General features: G+C 33.2%; 1 protein-coding gene across 1 annotated transcript; it reads left to right on the top strand.

The window, feature by feature from the left end:
- Positions 1–17384: 17384 nt before the first annotated feature.
- On the top strand, positions 17385–20003 carry LOC106772607 (endoglucanase 17). The gene is made up of 8 exons (XM_014659117.2): positions 17385–17764; positions 17864–18070; positions 18244–18444; positions 18541–18633; positions 18730–18891; positions 18998–19109; positions 19191–19354; positions 19447–20003. Exons 1-8 carry the CDS (start codon positions 17513–17515, stop codon positions 19777–19779), a joined length of 1524 nt encoding a protein of 507 aa, XP_014514603.1. The 5' UTR covers positions 17385–17512; the 3' UTR covers positions 19780–20003.
- The last annotated feature ends 747 nt before the right edge of the window (positions 20004–20750 follow it).

Below are 20750 nucleotides of genomic sequence, written 5' to 3' on the forward strand. Positions count from 1 at the left end.
ACCCCCTCAAAAAAACTGATTTTATTTAAATATTTATTTTTATTTTTATCTATTTTAATATGAAACCATAATCTAATATCATTCCTTTTCACTCTTCACTGCACACGTAAAAAAAAGGAATCCATGATGAAAAAGAAGATGATGATAAGGAATATTCGCACCAACCATTAACATAACCAAACCTAAATCTCTCTCTTTCTTCCTTTCCCAAGGCAAAACCAAATCATTATTCACCATCTTAGGTTTTCTCAAACCCAAATTATCATCATTCTAATTCAAACTTTCTTCCATTTCATCGGATCTTGAATTCCGTTTACGGATGTCATGATCCGTTCCGTTCGTTAATTTGCAGGTGGGAGAAGAAGAAAGTAATTTTTAATCTCTTGCGGCAAAAGGGATACTGGAGAAGAGAATTTAAAGTAAAAAAGTTAAATGGAAAAAAAATAAATAAAAAATGTTTATGTTGGGAAAATGAAAGAAGGAAGCAGGAAGATGAAGGTGAAAGGAGTAACACTCAAAACTATAAAAAGGTAAAAAGGGTAAAAAGGGAAAACGAAAAGGTTATTTATGTAAATAAAGAAAATGTAGAAACATGGGGAGGTGGAGGGAGCAGATGGGGAGGTCTAGGGAGTAACCCCCTTCTTTCTTTTGCTATAGCCACTACCAATCCAATCTATTTTCAGCAAATAACGGCCCAATGCCAATCCAGTAACAATCAGGGCCCAATTTAATTGCATCAACCCATCACAATCCAATATGCAAAAAGGAAGAATTTAAGAGTTCAACCAGCAAAATAAAATCCTATAATTCTAAAAAAAACAAATTTTTACATTTAAAGAAAAGAGCAAAACACTTATTAAAAAAATACTATTTATTTAACTAAAAAGGAAAAATTAACACTATTTCTACCAAAAACCTATTTTTATCCTAATTACTTTAAAATACCTTAATTCTAGAAAATTAAAATCTAAATTATCCTAATATAATAATATTAACACAGAAAAATGGGAAAGTATTGAGAGTTATCAAGAAGTCTTGCTTACTACATGTTTTTTACAAAATAGAATACACCATAAAAAAACTGGTAAAACTCCTTTTGAGTTGTGGAAAGGTTACCAACTTAACCTTAAATATCTAAGAGTGTGGGGTTGTCTAGCTAAGGTAATGTTACCTGATCCCAAGAAAAGGAAAATAAGCTCTAAAACCTCTGATTGCATGTTCTTAGGTTATAGGTTTCTAGTAGTTGAAAGTAACATACTTGAGAGAAATTCTATAATGGAGACGAAAAATGTTGAGTTTTTTGAACATTTGTTTCCCTTAAAGGTTAGTGAGATGTCTCGACCTGTTGATGATAATAATAATAGTGATATCATGAATGAGGATTTGAGAAGAAGTGAAAGATAGAGAAAGGAAACTTCTTTTGGAGATGACTTTTATTCTTATCGTGTTGATAATGATCCAACATGCTTTGTAGAAGCTACTAGTGCTCCTGATGCAAAATAGTGGGATATTGTCATTAGGACTGAAACTGAATCAATTCAGAAAAACAATACTTGGACTTTCGTAGATTTTCCTAAAGGAGCAAAACTCATTGATTGTAAGTGGATCTTTAAGAAAAAATATCACCCTGATAGATCCATAGAGAAGTATAAGGCAAGATTAGTAGCAAAAGGTTTACTTAAAAAGCCAACATAGATTACTTTGATAGTTTTGCTACTGTGACTAGGATTTCCTCTATTTGAGTGTTGTTAGCTCTAGTAGTTATCCATAAACTAGTGATACATCAGATGGATGTTAAAACAACCTTTTTGAATGGTGATTTAAAGAAGGAGATTTATATGACTCAACCTGAAGGGTGTGTTGTACCTAGTTAGAGGAGAAAGTATGCAAACTCTAAAAATCCTTGTGTGTGTTGAAATAAGCACCAAAACAATGGCACGAAAAACTTGATAATGTGTTGCTTTGTGATGGTTTTTCACCTAATGATTCTTATAAATGTGTGTACTCTAAATCTGAAAATGGTGATTGTGTCACTATATGCTTGTATGTGGATGACATGTTAATCTTTAGTACATGCAATGAGATTGTCACTAGAACTAAATTGTTTCTAGGATCAAAATTTGAAATGAAAGACATGGGTGAAGCCAATGTGATTTTAGGTATTAGAATCAAAAGGAAGGGAGATAGAATATCACTATCCCAAGAACAATACCTTGAGAAACTTCTTAATAAGTTTGAGTTTTATGATCTAAAACCAATGAGTACATCTTATGATGCTAATTCTAAATTAATGAAAAATAAAGGAGAATCTATATCTCAGCCTTAGTATGCCCAGATAATTGGGAGCTCACTGCACTTGATGAGCTTTTTTAGACCTGATATTGCTCATGCAGTAGGTAGACTGAGTAGGTACACTCAATGTCCAAACCAGGAACATTGGGATGCACTTGTTAGACTTATGAGATACTTAAGATGTTCAATGAATTACGCCATTGAATATAGTGGATTTCTCGTTGTACTATAAGGGTATAGTGATGCTAACTGAATCTCTAATTCAGATGAGACAAAATCCACTAGTGGTTATGTATTCACACTTGGGGGTGTTGCAATTACATGGAGATCAGCCAGGCAAACAATTATTACAAGATCAACAATGAAATCTGAGATGGTTGGTAATGAGGCTAAGTGGTTGAAAAACTTCTTAGCAAACATTCCACTAGAAACGAAACCAACCTTATCAGTGTCAATACACTGTGATTGCCAATCGGCAATAGCTATAGCTAAAAACTAGAATTACAATGGAAAGAATAGACATATACAGTTGAGAAAAAATTTAGTGAAGCAATTGCTAAAGAGTGGAACTATTTCCATTGATTATGTGAAGTCAAAATGAAATCTAGCAGATCCTCTAACAAAACCCTGGGAAGACAAATGATATTAGAAACATCGAGGGGAATGGGACTTAAGCCACTTACAAACAAACAAGTGATGATAACCCAACCTTTGTGATTAGAGATCCGATGAATAAGGTTCATATGGGTAAAAACAAGTCACTTGTTAGTTTTTGATTGCACTTAATTGATTTTAGTCAATTATGTTCCTTCGTATAGAATGTGTGAAAGTGCTAGAGACTACATTATTGAGAGGTTAAACTTTGTCATAAATAACTTTAGTTTAAACAAAGTTTGGTTAAACCCCTTCAGAAGTCCCTATTAATGTGGGTTTTTCTCAGTTAGATCTTTGTCTTATCGGTTTCGCCAATTTAGTCCTTAAAATTGAAAAATTGACTTAATTAGGCCTCTGCCGTTAAATTGGCTTAATGGGGTTAAGTTTTTTATGACCTGGGATGTTGACGTGGACAATTTTTTAGCACATGTTGTTAAGTGGAATTTCATTACATTATACATTTAAGTTTTTTGATAATTCAAAATCAACCCAATGAAGACCAGTTTTTTCCTGCACTACCTGAGAGACCCAACATTCAGCACATCAACAAGATCTTCAATCCTCTCAAAGATATAAATTCCTAGGTCAAAGAAATTAAATCTGACTAAACCCTAATTAATCCCCAATTGGGACATTTCTCTTTTAAGAAAACCAAAACTCAAGTTGGGGAACGAGAGTTGGGAAGAAAATGTTCTACATCTCGAACAGAAGCAGCATCCTAGTGGTGGCGGGAAGTGACGGCACTACGGAGGCACAACTCAAATGGTATTTTGGACAGCCTCCTAAGGAGGGACAACTTTCTTCTTTTATTCTCCTTTGTGGTTTTGGTAGGGGATTTGTAGGTAGGAGATAAGTTTTTCGGTGGCTAGGGCGCGAAGCCCTTCCTTGTGACGCGGTGAGGGGCTACAGTGGTGGCGCCATCAGTGATATGAGCGTGGGCGTACCTGGGCTTTGGAAGTCGCGAGAGCTTTCCTCCTTCAAAGAGACTCGCTATGGTGGACGCGGGTTCAGTTCCGACCACACCGGAGTGCGAACGGCGTCACGATGGCGGAAGGAGACGACGACAATGTGTCGATGTTGGGAATGAGTCATGAAGAAGAAAACCTTTCAGATTGTAATGTTTTTGGGTTTTGATCTTGTGTTTGGGGTTGTTCATCCGAGCTTCTCTACAGGTTAGGGATCTGCGATTGGTTTTTTATGAATTTGGGGGTATCTGTCACTCATGGGTGGTTCTGTAGGTTAGGCCGTGGGGAGAACATAATGGTGCTGGAAGGAGTTGAGGTTTGATATTCTGGTTTAGGTGGTCCAATGTTGTTGGGATGATGTAAGTACTGATTGCACACTATGGTTGAAGAAGGTCTGGTCGTGATGTTGGCGATGATGGTCGTCATTGTTGACTGTGGTTGAAAAATCAAACAACAAACCCTATTTTTAAATTGTTAAATATTGTCAAATTCCATGTGTACAGCTATCTGAATGCCGCGTATAAAAAACATACCATATCAATGTTCTAGGTCATCAACAATTTAACCCCGTTAAGCCAATTTAACGGTAGGGGCCCAATTGAGCCAATTTTTCTTTTTTAAGGACTAAATTGGCGAAATCGATAAGACGGTGATCTAACTAGGAAAAACCCATATAAATAGGAACTTCAAAAGGGGTTTAACCACAAAGTTTTTAATGATTTTCATATCCTTATGGGTGGTCTATGATTTGCAGCATACACTTGATGAAATCACCTATATGAGTGTCGAGTGAGGCCGCTTGCATGAGATCTTGGCATGATCTCTAGAGCACTCATGAATATCGGGCATGTGCATGGCCTAGTAAGCGTAACACAACGATAACAACAAATTTTTTAATGATTTTCATATCCCTTATGGGTGGTCTATGATTTGCAACATACACTTGATGAAATCACCTATGTGAGTGTCGAGTGGGACTGCTTGCATGAGATCTTCGCATGATCTCTAGAGCACTCATGAATATCGGGCATGTGCATGGCCTAGTAAGCATAACACAACGATAAAAACAAGGATTATGGGGGTGTATTGTGATTGATAAACCTCTAATACACGTCAAGTGTCTTTGGTTCATATAGTTTGTTATACCAACTACACTGTGTGTTAAGTTTCTAAATCTAAGATTGGTCCATATAGTTTGCTATACCAACTATGATGCATTACATCCTTTGAGACCCATAATAAAAGTTTCTTATCTTTTCTTTCAACTCTCTTTAGCAATATGTGGGGGATTGTTATAATATTGCAAAAATTGAACGTTGGTTTTGGAATGTTTTTCAACGTTCATATTCTTTTATTGGCTAATGATAATATTTTTAGGTTTAATATATCATTTGATCCCTACTTTTATTGGTTTGGTTCAAAATGATCTTACCTTTTAAAAAAGTTCAATAAGGCCCCATATTTCGTTAAAAAAAATGTTCATTTTGGTCCTTTTTGCTCACGTCGTTAAAAACCTAACGGTGCAGATTCCACCGTGGCCAAACCTTGAGTGAACTGTAAAGTTTTATAAATACGTGTCGTTGCACTGTGTAAATATTTTAAAAAAATTAAGATGACGTAAGGTCATCATTTCCCTTTTATCATTCCCCTCTCACAAACCTGTGTGTTTCCCTCTTTCTCTCTCACAGCCTTTCATTGACATTAATGATGCAGAGTTGTATATTGCAGTGACAACATTTGCAAATGAAAAAGAGTATTAACTAGGTTAAATTAAACTTATATAAATAAGTGAGAAGTTTGGCCTTGAAGTGGCACCCTAATAAGAACCCCAACAACAAGAAAGATGTTGAAGCTAAATTCAAGCAAATCTCATAAGCATATGATGTATGTCAATTCAGTATACCTATTTCAAAAATTTTACTTTTTTTGAAGTAATTTGAGTTTGTTTGTTTGTTTTCCCCTTAGAAGTTGTAATTTTAATGGTGCGTTTGGATGGGAAACTGTTATTCATTTGTGAGGTTTTCTTGTTTTGCCCCAATTTGAATGTTGAACTATTTAGCTAGTGTTTGAGAACACTATTCAAATTTGATGTTGTAGTGTTTCGTGTAAAGTTGCAATTTTTTTTCAAGGATATTCAATTTTGAGTTTCTTGGGTTGAATCTAAAAGGCTAAGGTAGGTTTTTGGTTTAGAGCATCAATTGGTAGTTTGATATTTAAAAGTTTTCCAATTTTTGGTTTTTCTGAGGTGGGGTTAGATGGTTTTTCTTTTCCTAATTTGAATTGTGAAACAGGTCTTGAGTGATCCCCAAAAGCGAGTCGTGTATGATCAGTATGGTGAGGAAGGGTTGAATAGGACGTTGTCGGGTGGCGGTGGTTTTCCTGGTGGCAGCGATGGTGGGCCGACGACATTCCGGTTCAATCCCAGAAATGTCGATTATATATTTTCTGAGTTTTTCGGGTTCACGAGTCCCCTTGGTCGTGGTGGAACGGGAGACATGGGTGGCCGACCTGGATTCTCTAGTAGCCAACCTTCGTTACAACACCACTTTTAGCACAATGTTGAATCCAAGAATGATGAAATCAATCTTAGAAAAAGGGTAATTTTCTTTAACCAATCTTAAATATACCACCTACCTTTCGTCATCTTAATTTTTTTAAAATATTTACACAGTGCAATGCCACGTATTCATAAAACTTCACAGCTTTGACCACGGCATTTGCACTGTTAGATTTTTAATGGCGTGAGCGAAAAGGACGAAAATGAACATTTTTTAGAGAAATATGAAATCTTATTTAACTTTTTTAAAAGGTAGGATCATTTTTAACCAAACTCATAAAAGTAGGGACTAAATCATGTATTAAACCATATTTTTATTAGTAGCAACTTTCCAATTATTTTTAATTGTTGCAACGTTAATCATTTATGATTTTTTTAATTTCTTTTATTTAATTTATTCTTCCTTAGCTCTATAAATAGAGAGTTCTTCCCTCAATCCAAAACACACCAAAATCAATCTTCTCTTATTCTTCTTTCTTCTTAGTTCCATCCTCTTTTCCTCTTCTAAAAATATTTTAGGTTATTTTATACTCTTTTTAGAAATCCTTACTAGTTTTGAGATCCTTAGAAATTATGAGAAGTTCCTGTTGTATCTTGGAGAACTTGTACAATACATCGCGAATAAGTCTTTAAGGACAGTGAAACTACAAGCCTCAGGAAATACTATTTTGTCAGCTTTAATACAATATCTAGATCATTTGCTGCAAGCTTAAGTGCCAAAACAAACATACCTTAAAGAGTGTACCAAAACTAGTTAGAAGGAACTTATATGCAAAAACAAAAAATTGAAAGACCCTAGAAGCAATAAAAATGTCAAAAAGAGATCATGTGTTGAGAACCATTCTTCTTGCAACCTTGGCATTGAACACCATACCAAAGTTTATAAAACTATGCTAATTGATCTAAATGCACTCCAAACCTTTCCAAATGATCAAACTAGTATTCTTGGCACAAAAATTGATTTGAAAGTAGGTTTTTAATTTAAAGGAAATACCAATTTGCTCACTTGTTGGAGAATTTAGTCCATCTAATGAAACTTAATACTCCAAATTACCACCAAATAGTTTTCGTATATTACAAACCAAATTTTTAGAGAACTAAGAAGCTACCTAAGTTGTAAATACCTATATTATTTTCATTTGCAGAAACATCTTTAAATTAATTTGGTAATGAAAGTTTAAGGGATCAAGTTTATCCTCCATAGTAGAGTAAGAAGCATGTAATTGCAAAACAATGATTCGTTGCGTTGCATGGCTAATTAAAACCGTGCATAAGTTTCTGAAATGTAAAACAATGAACCAACCTAAAGGCAGATATAAATAGACAATTATGATGAGTGAAAACGAAATAGTTGGGAAGTATTGGTGGTTCGGTCTCGTCAGTTCTACACCAATGAGAGAAAAGTAGTGTCAGTGTTTTGATTGAGCCTGATGAAATACGATTTACATGTGTTATGTTTTGGTGCAGAGAGAGAGAGGATACAAAGAAAACAGGCATCAAACTCGTACTGCTGCATGTGGGAGGACAACCGAAGCACATGGCAATGTGTCATTATTTCAATACCGTGCAATCGCTTTCTGATCAAAGTCTTACCTAATTCATTTTATTTTCTTTTCATTTCACAACAGCACATCAAGAAAAAAGTTCACTCCTCACATCTAGTTTTCTTGCTTTTCCAACTTCATCATGCATCTTTTGTTTTCGTTCTCGGTTTTTTAATTTTATATATAGTTTCATCGCCTTACACGAATTGCATTTCCTGTTATATAATCATGCTATGATGATTTCGATATAGGTGGCTGAATTGAATGTTATGCAAACTTAACCTTCCTTTTTTAATTCAAAAAGGTACTTAGTTTTATATTTATTCATTTTAAAATACAATTTCCATTTTAAAGAAATTTTCTATCCGCCTTAAATATTTAAAACATGTTAAGTTTTCTATTTTTTTATATAATGTTTAATTAATTATACGAATAAGTAAAATAGCTAGGTTTGATCACATGTTTTGCTACTAAACTATTATTATTTTGTAAATTTTTGCTATATAAAGTTTTTCATTTCAAAATTAATTAAGTTTTTAATTAAGTAACAAACTACCTGAAAAATTAATGCCCCTTTATCGTTACTTTTTATAAAAGTTTTCAACATGGAAATAAAAGAAAATGTAAAAATTGAAAGTATAATGATATATATATATATATATATATATATATATATATATATATATATATATCAATAAAACATATAAACTTTAAAATTTGACAATAAAGTGTATGATAAAAATAATTAATATCTTATTTTTACTTTTATTTTTAATAATATTGTTCATATAATGACAAATTATAGATGAATTTTGAGAACTTAGTATAACTAAGATTTAAAGTTTATAGTGATATTTGTACGAGTCTGTTGAAAAAGAAAAAAAAGATTTAAGTTACGAAGTTGATTATACAATTAAATTAAACAGTTACGGCATCCTAATGTAGAGTCTTTTTTGTTTGATTGTGTAAACTGGTGATAGTTTAATCTTGAAATTGAACTCTTAATTAGGTAAAGAAATAAAAATTAGATAATAAATCTTGCAATTTGATGAAAAAATACTCCTTCAGAATATATATTTTAGAGTTAAATTAATCATTAAACATTATAATTAAATAATAAAATAGTTTTACAAAACATAGCAAGAGACTTAATATCATTACATACCAAATAAATATTTACGTTTTCTTTCTTGAATGAATTATTGGTGTGACATTGATTTACCAAAATAAGCATGTGAACTAAAATAAAAGAAATTAAAATAAAGAATGATGTTGAAAGGGAAAGATGAGCATTTTATTTGTGTAGTGATAGGAGGACTTTCTGAGTTTATTTTTTGGTATTATGATCTCTAATTTCATCAAAGAGTACAGTTCCTGAAAAGCAATAACCATCTGCTATTGTGGTGCTTCTTTGTCTTTCGGTTTATAACTATTGGTTTATCGACTGCTACATGCAGCTTTATCTCTTTTTCCTTTATCAAAACCCTGCTATGTGATAAAGCAGTAATTTAAGGAAAATTTTCTACATTGGTCCAACCAAATAATGCTGTATGGCATATGCCATACACATGCACCACAACTTCAATCATTTTCAGAGAATCATACTGCAAACTTATTCTTCTCCACATGCTGCTAATATACCATACCACCTTTATTTGGCCCAAAATGTCTATTACTTACACTCAATTTTTTCTTTTAACAATTCATTTTTATCAATCTTCTCCTTTGCAAAGTTAAAATCTTGGTATATCCATGATTATAATAATATATGAGATATGGTTATAGACAGAAACTAGATTAGGATATTGTTGAGTCTTTCGTAAACACTCGTATAATAGTTTTGCACATTAATTGAAGGCAGGACAATTTGATTTTATGGAAAAGGATTGAAAAGAACGAAAGAACGAGAAGTGCGGTTGAAACGCATAATGTAACTTAATATCTCTCGAATTATGGCATATTGAGTCTATCCAAATGATATGAAGATGTAGGGCTACGTTGGTGTGTCAGTGGGAACCCAGCCGAATGCTCTATTTCCTTTAACTTATCCGTTTAAGTTCCTTCCACCTTCAGTTTCGGAAAAGTTTCATATGGAATCTGATTCGATAATAATATCTTGACAACTTTTTTTTAACAAACGTGTCATCATTTTATTAGTTTGTTTAAATTTATATTTAAAACAGACCAATCATAGATTGTCACGTATGTATTATCAAAAAATTATAAAAAAAATTATTAAAAGAGACTTTTTCCTTCATTATATGTGTCTTTTCTTTCAAAATCCTGATTCACCAATCACATTCCTAACATAACTAATGAGCGAATTTAAAGGTTTGTGTCTTTTGAGCTCTTGGCTTTGAGTTATGGGCAACACCTTCTCTCACCAATTATCAACCAACTTGGACTCACTTCAGCTACATAATGCAAACAACACAAACCAAAACAATAGTTAATGTACACTTTGAATCCAAGCCAAATAATGTCATTTCCTCTTAATTTTAAAATATTTATAGTGTTTGAATATCATACATACAGAACAAAAAGGTCAACTCGTTAACTAATATGATTTTAAATTAATATAAGAATCCAGGTCATGATATTTTAAAACATTATATTAACTTTGTTATCATATATATTTGTAAAATCTAGTACATACAATTAGAAATCAGTTTATTCATTATATTGTTAACTTTATACCCAAGGTTCTAACTTGATTGATGATTTAATGATATGACAAGATTTAAACTTACTCACTAACAAGTAGTCAAGTTAATTCTTTACGTCCAAACAATATCCATACAAAAATTTTCATCGAATCTTCACAACTAAAATCTTCATGAGTGATTTCAAAATTAACGAAACATAAATATATTATATCATTATCGTAAATAACTGACACACTACATCTTACATAAGCCACTTATATTAATTCAAGATATTCCATTTTGGACATATTTAATCCAACAAATATGTTAAGATAAATAGTTTAACAAGATTCATTCAATTTTATTAATCTAAAGTGGTTAGAGGACATTGTAAGATAAATTTATTGATTTAAATATTCATATATTAATAATATATGTGATCAAATTGAGGTAGTTTGATTATATCGTGACATTCCTTAATACCGTATATTTGTAAAAAAATTGGTAAATTAAGTAAGGTGTCACATTATCATTATTGTCTGACTAATTATCATACATATTGTAAATCGTTATATTTGTCGATATTACTTTATATTCTTTTGATATGGTCTTATCACGAGTCACAAGACTCTTAAACCCTATAAATTTACATAATATTTCACTAGGAAATACACATTTCCTCATACTCACTCTTTTTATTCAAAAAGATCCAAACTCTCTTATTAACTTGATCATTAAAGAGTCTTTTGCATGTGGATCTCCCCCTGTGTTCCAACCCTTAAGAGTATACATAAAAATTGTTCAATCTTCTTAGATATTGCACTTGTTTGAAGGTCTATGCTCAAGAATCCGATAAGAATATTTGGCGCCCACTGTAGGGCTCCAGTAAAACTTTTATTCGGTCTCACTCTTTTATGGTCACCACCCAAAGTCAAGTGCAATTGTCACAGGAGATTGAGTCCAATCTAGTGATAACCCTTCAAAATCAAATGCATACAATAATATAGTAAAATGAAGAACATTGCAAAAACAATGACTCTGAGCTCAAAGCCCTGCTCACCCAACATAAGAGGACCAACAAGTGTTGAACCAGACGTTAGCCCCATATGCATCCTTGGCACATGACCTCTTAATGGGTGGTGCAGGCATGAAACTTGCACGTCTCTCGAGCAAAGTGCATCATGCCCCTCAACGGGATTCTTGTGAAAGTCGTGGCCGATCTGCTTGGCACAGGACCTGAAGAGATCGAAGTAGGTTAACCCGGCACAAAATTGTCAAGACTCCTGACAATCCTATTACTCAAAAAATATCATGGCAAGTGAAAATATAGTAGCCCTGACTGAGATCAAGAGACAATAAAATCTTAGGATTCTACTGGACATCTCGGTAGGTAGGTAAATCAAGAAAGGACTTCCTAGGTACACCCCAACATCAAAATTTCTGAAATAGAATCGACTACTCATGCCCTCACAACATCATGAATTTTCATCCTTTGACGATGGAGGTAGCCTAGGCCAACATCCCAAAACAGAATTCTCATCATCATTCATAAATACGACGGAAAAACAGACTCAATCACACATCTGAAGACTTATTTGATCAAGGCCAGTATTCATACCAAAGACAAAAGAATGTTTTCAGAGGTTGTTTCTTACTACCTAGATAGATCAACTTTGGATTGCTACTATATGTTACCCTCGTACTCGATGTACTCCTTTGACACATTAAGTACCATGCTCCAAGCCTGATTCGTCGAACACAAAGCAGTGCCTACCACATCGGTCACCTTGAAGTACATAGAGTAGGGATAAAACGAGACCCTCAAGCACTTCAAGAAAAGAGATTCACTATCATAGCAACCACAATCCCAAACCTCACTTCGTCCATAATTATTCACTCCTTAGTTTATGTTCTCCAACTCATACCTTTCTCTAATTCTCTTTTCATAGAAAGGTCGAATAACATGACGAATTGATAGATGAGCCGCCAAGTACATTGGCATAGGAGAAAAAATACTGAAGAGGAGAAAGAAGCCCAAGATCCTAACAAAAAGCAAAAGGTAGGAAAAGCAATATCAGAGACTGAGCTACATCCTTGTACAACTAGTACACTCCCCTGAATGCTAACAGGGACACCATACTTAGATAAGTGTGCAACCTGAAGCACATCCAACTCCTAGAACCTCGAGCACCTCCCCTCAAGCTAGACCCGATAAGAAAAAGTGCCTATCATCAAAACATAAGGCACACCACAGAAGAATGTCGGTATATGAAGGATCTTATCGAAGAGTTTATTCGTTATGGCACCTTAACCCAGTTTGTTTAGCATGGTAACAACGACCAAGGTAGAGGACAAGGAGAAAGAGATGGAGGAAAAGGGAATAAAGGCTTCACGAGATGAGGCCAAACACAGTCAAACCAGCCCAACATGACATTTCAAATCCCAAAACCTAAGCTCGTCTAGGTACAATAGCCTGTTTCACCTTCCGGCCAACGTATCATTTGAAGTCAGATCATTCAAGCTCAACCTAACCTTGCATGGGCGAGGGAAGTTTTCATACCATCGTTGAACGAGGGAGCTCCCAAGTATCACAAAAAAGATACTAGAGGAGTATCAACTCGGTAAGCTAGTTCCTACAATGGCATTTTCCTCCCCGAAGCCTTCATAGATGAATATTTCTACATAGATGACCAACAACAAAACGACCTGGTAGGTGTCACGACAACCATTACCAATCGGCACCGATTCTTGAAAATGAAAGTGATTAAAAACTACAATCAAATATGCACCCGATGATCAATACAAAACATAGTTACAAAATATTCAAGAATTTTAAAACATTTATATTAAAATTTATATGCGTTAATAAACTATGGAAAAGTGATTACTCTTCTTAAAATGTCTAACCGAACAATTCAAGATTTAATATTATAAATTATAATTTCTATCTCCTCTTATAGTCATTTTTAAAACATACATTTCTTCAACAAACTTGGAGACAATAAATAATTTTTGTATTGAATCTCAAACGGAAAACTAAGACTAATTCAATACAACAATATATCTTCGCATACAATTAATCACTCAAACATACAAAAATTAAATAACCTATAGCAACATTATATAAAATTAGATGCTCATATTAAAAAAGAAATTTAAGACAAAAAAAATAGGAACCTGGGAACGGAAAAGAAAGAGAATAATGGAAAATTGTGCACCTACTCACGTTTTCGAACGCACCAAAGGCCCACAACAAAAATATAATACCTGGACACAAATACAAAAGACCTATTAGTCTCAAGAACCAATAGTAGCTAAAAAATGCCTAAGGAACGAAGAAACCAAAGCTCATCGTAGAGAAACTCGAGTGTATGAACGTATGAATGGCAGAGGAGGCAATGACCAGACAACGTTAACGGAGGCAATGACAATGACGAAGGAGGCAATGACCACGACAAGAAGGCAATGGAGTTGTACTTGCAGAAAGGAGGGTTCAAGAGCAACAAAGATACACGAAAAGAAATTGTAAAGGGTTATGTGAATTTGCACTTTTTTTATCACTGCGAAGAGATACTGCCTCAATTATTTTAATAACCAAAACAATATGTGCTCTATGGCCTCGATTATATTAAGAACCAATGTCAAAATCTCAGCGAAATATTTAAAAAATAAAGGTTTTGAAGCCAATTCTGACTTTTGGCTCGCACCTTTGGCCTCAATTCTTTATAGAATCGAAACAAAATGGGTCTATGACACCGATTCTCAAAACAACCAAGGCCATAACATCCCTTAAAATATGAACAATCTGCAAGTTCCTTCTGTTTGGTGTAAAGTCAAAGTCCTATGGCAACGGTTGTGCAAAAAACCGAGACCATAAACCTGTTCAGAATCTGAAAAGTCTGACATAATCTCTTATATGGGGAATGTCAAGAACCTATGACATTAGTTTTGAAAAGAACCGAAACCATAGACCTGTTCACGAACTAAAAAGCCTGACATAATCTCTCTATATAAGTAATGTCAGAATTCTATAACATCGGTGAGAATAATCGAGACTATAATCCTGACCGATGAATACTAAAGTAAAAAAATTAAATTTATACATATGTGATCCACCTTTTATGCTTCAATTATCTATTGTCTGATGCTAAAAGAACCATATGACTTTGCTTTTTTTTTTTTTTTATAACTAGTGTCTATAAATTTGTGAAAATTATAAAAATGTCATTTCACAATTTTTTTTTTCATAATCAAAACGCATTAAAATCTATTTTTATAAAAATGCGTAATACTCTGAAATTTAGGTTCTAGTGTAATACATGGTTCATAAACCAAGAATGTTGAGGCCAAACATTAAACGAATTAATATACTGGAAACATTCTAATCTAATTTTCGTAAATAGATTAGTTTGCATTTTTTAATTTGTCTGACGAGAACTGCTTTCTGTTTGTAAACAATGTTCACCTTTATTGAAAAATCTAGATTGGCAACTGTTTATGAAATACTACGGTTCACACAATTCAATTTTCTAGAGACTGAATTAACTGAATTCTGATTTATAAGGAAGAGTAAGTAGGTCTATTTATGTTAATAAAATTCGAAAGAGTTTATTTGTATAACTTTTTTTTTTTTAAAAAAAAACGTAGATTTATTTAAGAAAAAAAATCTCTACTTAGACAAATAGTGTTAATTTTTGTTCTGAAATTATTTAATAGAAAATAATATTTTCAGAATAGAAGTACAAAAGAAAAATATAATAGATGAATGGTCAAATGTACAATAAATATATTAAAAGAAGTAGCACTTGACCTTTTTTTCAATACAATACGTTGAACAAACATTTGTTCAATTATAATTTTCTTATACTTTTTATAATAATCATAAAAAATATATATGAAATATAATTTTGTTTTACTAAAGCACATTTGACTATCTCATATTTTTAAAATTTTCGACAAATTATAAATTATCAAAGTAAGTACTCTATATCTTTTGGATAAACTACTTTGAAAATCATACTTAGAATGATTTTCAACAAGTTGACAATGGTAGAAAAATAGCAATACATCTGGCACTTTATTCTTAAAAAAATGACTTGTCTAATTTTTCCTCTTCATGTTTTCTACTTTTTTTTTTTTAATATAGTTCAGAGAAAAGACGGTTAGGAAAAAAAAGAAAAAAAAAAATGAAGAAGAAGAAGAAAAGATGAGAAAGGAAAATGATATAAATTAACAAAAGTATCTTCAATATATTAAAATGTGTAGAAAACAAATAATGTATTGTTTCCCTCTTTAAAAATAGGATAATGATATTTAGACAACATTTTTTTGACAACATTTAAACATAGATTGACACGTAATTAATATTCAAATGTTGTCAAGAATATTGTCTAAATATCATTATCCTTAAAATATAGATGTTCTGCTGCTGTTTTCTCTGTAACATCTTAATCTATATCTAATTATCTGTCATTTTCGTTCTTTTCATTTCTTTTTTCATTTCTTTTTTCATTTATTTTTTTTCAACCGTTACCAGAACAAGAATAGAGGGTCCATCTTCCCTTCCCTCTGCAACCAAATCGTTTCCTCAGTGTTCCTTTTCATTCTTTCTCTTGTATGGAGTAATTTTTTTTTAATTAAGAATAAAGAAGCAGAAAATGAAGTTTTATTATGTTTTTAAGGTTTAATTATATATTTGGTTTCTGTTTTGAAAGAAAAGTTTTAAATTGTATTCTATTTAGCTTTTTATTTCAATTATGTCATAATTTTTAAAAGATTAACCCAATTGAGTAATATTACTATGTTAATGACATGTTATGTATTAATTTGTGTTTTCATTTTATTTTAGTTTTAAAATTTATATTTTTTTTTCATTTTATTTTTGTAAAAGTTTTTATTGTTTATTTGTTAGGTCTCGTGATGTGTAAATGATATCTTCACCGTCATTTGCTAAGAAAGTATCATCTAATAGATCATTATTTTGTCTTATATTAATTAATGTATTATTTTGCTGAGAATGTATTAATTAATGTTAATTATTATGGTCTTATATTCTATTTAGTCTATGTAGATGTTTTTTTTATTTAATAAAAATCAAATTTTAATAAAATAAAGTAATATTGTTCATTTCTAAGTTAAAGATAGATTTATTATTTACATAAATATTATAATGATAATTTTATTAAAAATGACTTGCATTATATATTATTGTATATTATTAATTTATGTTTTTTATAAAATTGAAACTAATTAAATATAAATATTTTCTAAACTATGATATTATTAATCTATATTTTTTTATAAAATTAAAACTAATTAATAATATTTATATAAACAATGAACTGTAATATAAATAAGAAGATAAATAAGAAGGTAGAAAAAACATATAAAAAAAACCTAAATTAGTACAGTATAATGACACTTAAAACTTAAAAGTGATACGGACATTGTCTTATTAATATTACGTGTTACATCACACGAACTTTGTAAAAGAATTTAAAAAATTACAAATTAAGAAAAACCACGAATTAACGAAAATATATTTTGTTAAAGAACTTAAATCAATCTTTTAAAAATTAAAACTTAACTGCAATAAAAAGCTAAGTTGAAGCTTTCCCGTCAAAGTGAGAAAGAAACCAGTGTTGAAAATATGAAAATAAAACAAAAGGCAAAACATAAGAGTGTAGGAGTAGGATGTGGACCTAATTATTGTTGTATTGTAACGAAGCAGGGCCTTAGAGAGGCCGCAGCAGCTTTTGCTTTATAAAAATCAGAGATTGAGCGTCGAAACAACACACACTCTTCAAGGTGTGAACTGCTGGTTACTGTTTGGTCGTTTCACATTACTTGTTCAAAATGACTTTCTCCCTTTCTCTCCCCATTCTGCTTTCCCTTCTCTCTGTTTTTCTGCTACATGCCAATGCCTCTCCACTCCATTACAATCACCCCATTCACCACCGCCACCCTCGTTTTGCCACTCATGACTACAGAGATGCTCTCACCAAATCCATTCTCTTCTTTGAAGGCCAGAGGTCAGGGAAGCTCCCTCCTAACCAGAGAATGTCTTGGAGGAGGGACTCTGGTCTTTCTGATGGCGCCGCCATGCGTGTATGTGTACATCTAACCATCTTATAGTCGTGCCAACTCTCACATTGCCGTGTTTTTTTGTGTATTTGATTGCTTATTTTAGAGTTAATATGAATGCAGGTTGATTTGGTTGGAGGGTACTATGATGCTGGGGACAACGTCAAATTTGGCTTCCCCATGGCCTTCACCACCACCATGCTCTCATGGAGCGTTATTGAGTTTGGTGGGCTTATGAAAGGTGAGTTGCAGAATGCCAGAGTGGCCATTCGCTGGGCCACTGATTATCTTCTCAAAGCTACTGCACATCCCAATACCATTTATGTTCAGGTCAGTTGCACACTCTTGCTAAAATCAAGAAGTCATGTATACCGTTTTGAAAGTTCATTCATTTAACTCTTGTGTATATTGCCTTTTTATTTTCTTATAAAAATGGAGTCAGTCTTCTTTAGGGAGAGAATGGGAGACTTAAATTCTTATCTTGGTTTGGATTGGCTTTGCAGGTGGGGGATGCTAAGAAGGACCATTCTTGTTGGGAGAGACCAGAGGACATGGACACTCCAAGAAGTGTGTTCAAAATAGATGCAAACACACCTGGTTCAGAAGTTGCCGCGGAAACTGCTGCAGCTCTTGCAGCTGCTTCTCTGGTTTTTAGAAGAACTGACCCCACATACTCAAAAGTTTTAGCTAGAAGGGCCATCAGGGTAAGCCTTCGGTTCAGTTTTCAGAAGCAATTTTCGGAAGAGAAAATTGCTCTCCACTAAATCTGAAGACTGTATGTATTTTGTTTGTGGGTTTAGGTATTCCAGTTTGCTGATAAATACAGAGGATCCTACAGCAATGCCTTGAAACCCTTTGTGTGCCCCTTCTATTGCTCTTACTCTGGTTATCAGGTAACCTTTCAACTGTTCCAGATTCTTAAGGGATGTTCAGTTTAGCAAGAGGAGACATACTCATTACTCAAATTCTTTTGGTGAATGATATGGTAGGATGAGCTGTTGTGGGGTGCTGCCTGGCTGCACAAGGCTACCAAGAATCCAATGTACCTAAACTACATTAAAGTTAATGGCCAGATCCTTGGGGCTGCAGAGTTTGACAACACCTTTGGGTGGGATAACAAGCATGCCGGAGCAAGAATACTTCTCTCCAAGGTCTATATCTCATCACATGTATTATGTAATGTATTCTTCACTATGCTGCAAACAAAACTAGAAACATAATGATTTAAAATTTACAGTTTTGTTTTCCTGGATTTAGGAATTCCTGGTTCAAAGGGTACAATCCCTCCATGATTACAAGGGGCATGCGGACAATTTCGTCTGTTCTCTAATTCCTGGGACATCTTTCTCTTCCACCCAGTATACCCCAGGTGAAGTTAATTTTACTCGCTACCAGTGGAAACTGTGTCCAAGTGGTCCAAATTGTAACGGTTACTTTCTTGTTATACTAGGTGGGCTTCTTTTTAAGATGAGTGATAGCAACATGCAGTATGTCACATCCACCTCCTTCCTGCTGTTAACATATGCCAAATACTTGACCTCAGCTCATACGGTTGTTAACTGCGGCGGAATCGCAGTAACACCAAAGAGACTCCGGTCAATAGCTAAGAAACAGGTTGGAGAAAAAGATAAAAAAAAACGTAACTTGCAGCATATTTATCTGCCATAGTCATTTGCAGTTGATTATTTTAATTATTCTATGTGCAGGTGGATTACTTGCTTGGAGACAACCCCTTAAAGATGTCGTACATGGTGGGGTATGGTCCAAGATACCCAAGAAGGATACACCACAGGGGTTCATCTCTACCGTCCATCGGTATACACCCTGGAAAGATCCAATGTCGTGCAGGCTTCAGTGTGATGAATTCACAATCTCCCAACCCAAACATTCTGGTGGGGGCGATTGTGGGTGGACCGGACCAACATGATAGGTTCCCAGATGAGCGGTCGGATTATGAGCAATCAGAGCCAGCCACATACATTAACTCACCCCTTGTAGGAGCACTGGCGTATCTTGCACACTCATTTGGTCAACTCTAGACTCCAACTAATTTTGGGGTATCCCATGTTTTTTATTTCACTAGTGTTTTATTTCTTAGAAGCACACAGTCATTTGAGACAAGCAGTAGCAGCACCACTAAGCCTTGTAAACTTTTTCAAAATGTAACGTTATTGCTGCCACGCTTATGTACGTGTATGTATGTTCTGTCCAGTGATGCTGTGTTGAACTAAGTTACCAATGTGTTGTTTTTGGTATTTCAGCTGATGTGGGGTCAAACATAAATTTAAAAAATAAAAAAAAGGAGCATACAGTAAAAGTGTGAAGATGGAAAAGGAGTATTTGACCGTTGAAAGGGAGGGTGTATGACAAGTGTCAATCATATTATTATAATTATTTATTATAATAAAATAATAATAAAGTAAAGCAACTAAAAGAAAGGGAAGGATAAACATCACCCTCACCCGATTTTTTTCTATCTTGCGACCACATACAAGCTCTTATCTGTTTCTTCTTTTCCATTTTTCACCCTCAATCTTCAGTAATTTTTAGAAATTGATCATTAAAGAGCTAAAAATATTTCGAATTGATTAAATTTTAGAACGGAGTAAGTTTATTCCATAATTTTTTTTTTTAATTTTCATGTTGCATCAATCTTATCAAAAGACAATTGAAAAAAATATTCTTTAAGTCTAATATTTCATATACTAAAACTCTGTCCTACTTGGACACTTTACACTATGTCTTTAGTTGGAAGTAGCTCATACGATGATGTTACGTACGGTTATTAATCATGCGAAGAACAAATTAGTACTGTAATATATGTTAATTTGAATAGTTACTGAGTTAAAAATTAATCATTATTATTGCATTTTATTTTCTAAAGTATATATCGCTCGTTATATAAGAGCTATTTTTTTCTTTTTAATTATAATTATTTTCTGGTATATTTAAATTACAAAATTTCCAAATGCAAATTTTGGGAGTTCCACATCGCAACTACTTTCCATTC

Source organism: Vigna radiata, chromosome 8 (assembly GCF_000741045.1).
Source record: "Vigna radiata var. radiata cultivar VC1973A chromosome 8, Vradiata_ver6, whole genome shotgun sequence".
NCBI classification, from domain to species: Eukaryota; Viridiplantae; Streptophyta; class Magnoliopsida; order Fabales; family Fabaceae; genus Vigna; species Vigna radiata.

Excerpts from the sequence above, each read along its gene's own strand:
- LOC106772607 (XM_014659117.2), top strand. The coding sequence starts at position 17,513 with ATGACTTTCTCCCTTTCTCTCCCCATTCTGCTTTCCCTTCTCTCTGTT. Across the intron at positions 17,765-17,863 it reads CTGATGGCGCCGCCATGCGT|GTTGATTTGGTTGGAGGGTA; the intron begins GTATGTGTACAT and ends ATATGAATGCAG. Across the intron at positions 18,634-18,729 it reads GCTCTTACTCTGGTTATCAG|GATGAGCTGTTGTGGGGTGC; the intron begins GTAACCTTTCAA and ends ATGATATGGTAG.